Raw genomic sequence first — 7325 nt, 5'->3', positions numbered from 1 at the left:
GAGGAACAGGTTTGCAACAGCCCAGGGAGGAGGCGTTTCAGCAGCTCCCTCGCCTGATGGAAAGGCATTATGAAAGGAAAAGGAAAGGTGCGAAAAGGGCGAAGGGTAAAGAATACACTCCAAATCCCACAAACGTAGATGCCTAGAAAAAAAAAATGACTGCGGCTTAGCTCAGCTAACTCTGGTTATGCCTTTGGTATCACCTGGTTAAGCCTCGGTTTAGCTGTCGACACGCAGACATGCAGACATATACCTAGGCTGGCTGTTAGACATAGACGAACACGTTTAGGCGTTGTTTAGACGTTGTAAGCGCTAACACATTCAGCCCACGTCTCACTCTCACCACCGCCACATACCTCAAAACGCGATTCAGGCGTCCACTGGCCTAATGGAGTCAGTTATGCGCCCTTCCTTTCCTCAAAATCATCGGAGTCTAGAACATTATCAATACCAACGCCAATGAACGCCAGTGCCAGGTTTCTGCTACAACGTTGCCAGTGCCAATGCATGCAGCGCACCTTTGTCACTACCGCCACATAGCTTAAAGCGCGACTGAGGCGTCATTGTCCCAGGGGCAGTTCCTCTGCTTTCAAAGCTCCCGCTCCATTGATTTCGGCTTCCCGTTTAGCACGTTTACTCCCCCTATGATTGGTAAATCCCTTGCACGGTTGGCAATGTCAGCCGGATGATCAGAACTCGGCCCAGCCCACCGCCTGCGAGAAGACATCGGCTCCAACCGACTCGCTTCGTCCATAGCGAGAAACTGGCAGGCGCGCACGCGAGTGTGGCGCCTTGGCTTTTTCAAGCGAACGTGACCACAGCTGGCAAGACGATTGGCGCAGCAGCTCCGGCGCGCACGCGGCTGCAGCAAACCACATGGTTAGTGAAGGTCTAATGTGGCCTCCTGGTGACCTTGGCTCCTGCTAGGCCAGTTAAAATAGTATTTTTATGTTCATTTTGCATTACTGGATTGAAATGGTTCTATGAAAGATTTTGCACATATCAGCGCTTCATTATGGTGTCCACATTTCTGCACACTGCGCCTTCTATACGGGGATTATTGAAATGCACATACAATGTACATGCATCACTTGAAGGGTACAAAAAGTTAGGTAACACTAGCAGAGAACTAGTTAAAATTACCAGTAAAAAACTTCACGCTCATAACAAAAGGGCACACATCGAGTTCCAGTATGTCTTTATTTAGATTAAATAAAACAGTACAAGAACTGACAATTGTAATCACGGAACACTGCTCTCACTCTTAACACTAATACTCTCAATGCATGATGCAACTTTCACTTTGTTTGCTAAGGTGTGAATCTGTCAAACTTTTCTTGTGTGGTCTGAATGCAACGCCATATAAACCTGCTGCTGCTAATCCTTTCATTCATTAGCCGTTTCTTGCAGAAAAGTTTGCATGCCAGCATCAGCAGACTTGATCACAGCATTGATCGGCACAAGCAACAAGCCTCACAGAAGGAAATCAAATAGACTTTGTTCTCTTGTTTCCTTCTAGACCCTGATACTGCAATAACGCTGAGCTGCATCAGAACACATTGCGGGCACCTGCTGAATAGTCTCTTCCAAATTGCTCTTGCAATGTTTCACACCATAAAACATTTCCATGTACTTAGGCATGTACAGTTCATATACAAAATTAAATGCTAGTTGCTATTCCACATATCTTCACATAAGGTTTTTGTAACGGATTGATGTGCCTGTTATGTACACCATATTTTACAGGATGTTCCCAAGAAGACAAGACAAATGGGGGAGAGCCCTCTAAGCAAAAACAGGAAGATGAGCAATTGCATCAAATAGCAGTGGCGGCTGCCAAGCAGGCTACTACAAATAGCCTGCTTAGCAATGGATTACCACCACAGAAGCAAAAGAAACCCAAGCAGCACAAGACTCGGGGTAATGCCAAGTAGTAGTTCCCTCCAGCCGACAGCAATAAAGCACAAGTTCCAGGCTCACACCTTGCACTAACCGTAACAAAGTCTAGATGCAGCAGTTAAGGGATGCACACTACTGCGTTAAAATGAACACAACTGCAGTGTTCGTGACCACCAGCTTTGTTGCAGACAGCTTTGGCTGAATCTAGACAATGCAGCATTAAATGTGACACAACTCACTAGAGAGGGAGGGGGGAGGACTACACAGGCAAGCATAGCTTGATCTTCCACACAGAATATTCAACAATGGCTTTTTTTTTTAGTCTGAACATAGAAAACCAGGTTTCATAAAGCAACATTTTTGCAAAACAAGAAACAATGCAGGAGCAAGAACAGAAATGAAGGGAGCCAGCACAGGGAGCAAGCAGACTGGTGCCGAGCCTCGTACAGGTAGCAGCAGTTACAGAAGGATAATAAGAGCCTTTGCACACGAGTATGAGCAGATAACAGCGATGGTGCAAGTGTCTCTCCACGCACTTCCAATTGCCACTTCCAATGCTAGTTCATGCAGCACAACTGTCTTGCTCTTCTTTGTGCAGCCCAGCATGGGAGCACTGTCACACAGGCACCCACGCTTTTCGCTGCTGCTCCTCAAGCACACTCATCTGTCCACAATCTCTGCAGCACTGGGATGGCAGTCTCGCTGCTTGCCACTGGGTGATGCTTGCCACCTGGCCGTCAACACACGCACCAAGCTGTTTGTGTTGGCTGGGGAGCAGAATGGCTGAACAGCTGAACAGAGCAGGAGAACTCCCTCCAGTCAGCAGTAGAACATAGCCACAATGTGGAATGCATTACTAGGAGACCACTTTATATTATACAAACATAGAACTATCAAATGTTTATACACACAGTAAACCATACACTAGTGTATCAGCCTTTCCCAGTGGCCATAATGCAACAAAGCAAAACAACACAGAACAAGCAGCAGTGCGAAAAAAAAAGGGGGGGAGCCTGTGTAGCAACTAGTAAAAAAAAAACAGACCCCACAAGGTCAGGGTACGAGATGAACTCACAAGACCTGGGTAAGACTGGCCCTTTATCTCTCTCTGTTAAAAAAATAGGAGGATGTCGAGCACAGTTGTCTTGACATGTGCCGTGGGCCGTTTACTTGACAAAAGTGTTGGTGCCAACCTGCCGTTGTGCCACCCAGGCGGTGAAGACATCCCTGAAATATATAAAAAAAAATGACTACTTCATCACATAATACACATATGGAAAGCTATGTCTGCTAAAGCAGTCACGTGGTCATTGTGTCAACAGCTGATCCACTCTTGGTTTTTATAGCTGCCACAAGAACATACTAGGCACATCACAAGGAAGGCCAACTTATGCTTATTGCTAGGTAACTGGGAGGTGCGGTGCAAGCCCATTTAATTCACTTAATTCAAACTTCGGTTCATTTGTTGTAATGCTCCAGTCCTGTCAGCATATTAATTCCAGCTCTACATAATCCAAAAACAATTCTGACCTTTTTTGAAACCGCAGTTTCATACATACTCCAGGCGAAGTTTAGATGCTATGTTCAATCATACATGATGGTTTTTATGCCGAAAGCAGCATAAGTACTGCCAAATTTCTCGAGAGGCAAAGGTGCACTGCAAAGTGGCCTTCGAAGCCCAGGTACGAGAGTCAGGTATACCTGTCAGTTGTAGCTAAAGGGTAAAATTGCAGTGCCACCAGTTTCACCACATTTTGATAAAGTACTGTACACAGGTGCCCTCAAGAATGTAACCCACTGATGCCTAAAATTCCAAGGCACACCGTGCACGTTATGAACTGAGCCTACACTTCAACAGCTGCCACTTTAATAATAACTGAAATGGATCGCGTGAATGTTAATTAAAATACCGGCATTCTTGACGATTATCGCAGCAACTAATACCTAGCTGGTCAAAAATACGGGTGCAGAACAAATCACCAAGATGCAGTGCTAACTAATCTGAGGAACTAAAATACCACATGGGTAGCTTGCCATGGCAAACAACTATCACTAGGTGGTCCTGAGATTCACTTTCCCTTCAGGACGCAGGCAGCACAGAAATAAGTAAACCTTGAGGCAAAGATAGAAGCCCAAACGCTTACCTGCAATGAGAGACGACACACTCGCTGCTGCAGTATTCGCGGTCCCAGTCGTGCGACTCAATGGCTGGGTTGGGGCAGCCGTTGCGGATGCACCGCTGGTGGCAGGCTCCTCCAGGCATAGGCCCCTGCTGGTCCATCATGCCCCCACCACTGGAAGCTGGGCTGGACAGCGAGGGTGGAGGCTGCAGATTTCAACCGGCGCAACACCTCTCAACAGGCGTGCCACAACGACTACACGCGCCTCGGGGGTTTCCAGCCGTCCACGCCGCAGCAGCTCCACTCAACCCGTCAGCCACGTGATGAGGGGCGGCTTGCGGCGCCACGCCTCCTCCCACCCGTGCACGCACACATGCAACAGGCACTTGACGAGCAAGAAGCATGCGTTCTTCGCTCATACTTGGGTGACTCAGGCATAGAAGTTCCTTACACAGGCTATCATCTAGCCTTTCCACATCAACTGCTGCACACTGCACAAGCTGTTCCAATGCAACAATGCAAAGGGTCACGGCCAAAACCACTGTGGTCTCCGAAGACAATGCTACGCTTATTTTAAGCATTTGCTTTGTTGAAAAAGTGACTGCCTATAAATTTAAAATGTGTGCTATGATCAAAACTGCCGCTAACTTTATCATAGCAGTGTATGATATGAACAAAAAGGGATGCCTGCAGGTTATTTACTTATATGATGAATTTGAAGTACACCAGCATAGTTTCCGCTACTGCCCATCATAAGCACCCAATGTACAGCTTGCAGTCAAGCTGCTCCTACTCTCATGTTGTTCTCCTGTACGTCTAAGGCAACAGCCAAATTGGTGAAAATTAGTAAATTACTCACTAGCAATAGCCATAAGCACAGCACATACACCTTAGTTTTGTGGAAGACTAACAATTCTTGTGGTTATTAAAAAATCAGATGAGCTCATATATGAAAACAAGGAAAACTGCAGAATGCGACAGTAAGACTGTCACCCATGACAAAAATGCAAATGCTTAAATATACAGCATTACGGCAAGAAGCATGCAGGGGAACAAGCAAGCATACAATATTTTGAAAGAGAGTACAATATAGCAGACTGTGCTAGCATTCAGGTATGTACAAGACAAGGCACTCACCGCAGACATCAGATCAGCCGTGTAGGATGGAGCGGCAACTGAGACAGGAGCCATCATCATCTGCTGGGGGGGAGAGTGCTGCTGCATCATTGCCTGCTGGGGTGGCTGCTGGGGCATCATCGAAGGACTCTGTGCCATGTGGTGCTTTAAATGAAGGGTACAGAGTGAGGTCAACATGTCAGTACAAGCATCTAAATTAAAACAATTCTGGCCAGCGTGAATAGCAAGACTGCTAATGCATTTGCAATTCACGCCTACATTTATTATGACCAAAGCAGACTTCACACTAGTGTTAGTTACTTTGAGGTCCCCACCAGTTCAGTTCAAATAAAGCTTTGCCAAGAACACCAAAAATCACGCTGAGAAAAATGTCAAATCTCCATCTCTGAGAGCAATTGTAGAAATACCCATTAAAAATCTCAGGGTCGTATAGCCCCTTACATTATGGAATTGCTCCAGTGAGTTGATTAGCTTTGCTCCTAACGCTTCCACAAATGCCTCCACTTTTAGATCCTGAATGCAAACAAATGCTGAAAAAAGCACTAAGAACCAAGCATTTATAGGTAAGACTACACAATTATGAGGCATTTAGCTGCTTAAACTAATCTCATAAAGAAATGTTGAAAAGGTGAGTGCTTACCATGTTGGGCCATACCTGCTGCTGAGCATTAAGCATGCCTTGGGGAGGGCTCATGGCCATGTACTGATGCGGGGAGCCCCCTTCCATCAGCGAGGTCAGCAGTGGACTCTTCTTCTGCAGGGGCGACAGGCTCCCCTGGGGTGGTGAGGGCACCGCACTTGATGAACTGACAGGCCCACTGGCGTACAGTGTGTCCGAGTGATCAGCAGCGGCCTGCCACAAAGCACCCGTTGCGCCGTTGTAAAATGGCCATGCATAACCTAAACGGCTTGTCAGCGTATCCATAAGGGAAGCCAGGGCCTTCTGACATTTCACATAGTAGCAAAGATTTAACTGCCCCAGAATCTAGTTCAGATTCACACATAAAAATCCTTATATTGCATGTTTTTACAGTTTTAGATGGATATTCTCACAGAGAACTTTTTATTGCAATGCAGCAGCGGCTAGGCAGGAAAGGGAAGGAAACAGTCCTTTGTCCCCGTGCCGTGGGGAGTGGGTTGGTTGTTCAGGCAAGGGGGTGGAGGGCGGAAGTTGGAGATCAGGTGTGGGATCCATAATGTTGAGGAGCCCACTTCCGAAAGTTCGGGGACAAAGGACCATCTCCTCTTTCCTGCCAGCCTCTGCTGCACTGCCAAAAAAAGGGTGTCCGCATGTTTAGTGAAGATGGTTTATGGGGGTTTAACATCCCAAAGTGACTCAGGCAATGAGGGATGTTGTAGTGAAGGGCTCAGGAAATTTCGACCACCTGGGGTTCATTAATGTGCACTGACATCTCACAGTACATGGGCCTCTAGATAGCCTCAATCGAAATTCGACTGCCGCAGCTGGGATCAAACCTGCGTCTTTCGAGTCAGCAGCCGAATTTCGTAACCACTGAGCCACTACGGCGGCTGTATAGCAAAGATATTGTATCTTTGTTGCTTGCATTTTTTTACCCTGTTTTGTGAAGTTTCTTTTTTCAGTGTTCATGAGCCATCGCCTAGCAAGACTGCAAGGACAAATAACTCTGCCCCTGCTTAACTGAACTGTTGTTGCCCCATAGAGGCTTCTCTTCATTCTCCACTACAGCCCTTACAGACCCTGACCATGATTCACTGAATTCTGGTTGTTACCACATAGGTGCCTCTTCATTCCCCACTACACAACATTAAAGTGAAACATGCAGACATACGTAGACCAGTACAACTACATATGAAGCAACTGACTTGTCCTCTTACCATTCAGGCCAAATACCAGGACCTCACAACAGATTTACAACACAAGCTCGAGGCACAACACAAGATCTGACCGAAGCAAACTAGCCTGAAGAGGGGAACACCATGCTTTTGATCAGTGGGTTTGGCGCCAACTAACCCCCTAGATATGCAAGAATATTTTTCAGTAGGACACAGCAGGTCTATAAAAAAATTTATTTACAGATAACAAAACACAGGACTTTCTCCACGTAAAGTACATGACGTCATGGGGCACATGACGTAAGCAGCAGCGTGACGCGCCACGCGTCCACAATGAGCTGGGATTAACCACTT

At 46.5% G+C, this 7325-nt stretch overlaps 1 protein-coding gene across 11 annotated transcripts in view; it reads right to left on the bottom strand.

Moving 5' to 3' along the window:
• Window positions 1-1181: 1181 nt before the first annotated feature.
• Window positions 1182-7325, bottom strand: part of LOC149352726 (TOX high mobility group box family member 3-like) — a 387363-nt gene continuing 381219 nt past the window's right edge. For 9 of the 11 annotated variants that reach the window (XM_089581938.1, XM_089581939.1, XM_089581934.1 and 6 more), the window contains 4 exons: window positions 5797-6009; window positions 5157-5300; window positions 4044-4225; window positions 1182-3126 (listed from right to left, as the gene is read on the bottom strand). In XM_089581938.1, coding sequence (XP_089438064.1) covers window positions 3066-3126; window positions 4044-4225; window positions 5157-5300; window positions 5797-6009 — 600 coding nt within the window. In that variant the 3' untranslated portion in view covers window positions 1182-3065. The remainder of the gene's footprint in view (window positions 3127-4043; window positions 4226-5156; window positions 5301-5796; window positions 6010-7325) is intronic. The other 2 variants (XR_016290841.1, XM_089581933.1) reach the window with 2 other exon arrangements.

This window comes from Amblyomma mixtum, chromosome 3 (assembly GCF_055824585.1).
Source record: "Amblyomma mixtum isolate Tamu chromosome 3, ASM5582458v1, whole genome shotgun sequence".
In the NCBI taxonomy this organism is placed as follows: Eukaryota; Metazoa; Arthropoda; class Arachnida; order Ixodida; family Ixodidae; genus Amblyomma; species Amblyomma mixtum.
Note: the sequence above shows the minus strand (reverse complement) of the source record. Positions and strands in the feature narration are given on the sequence as shown.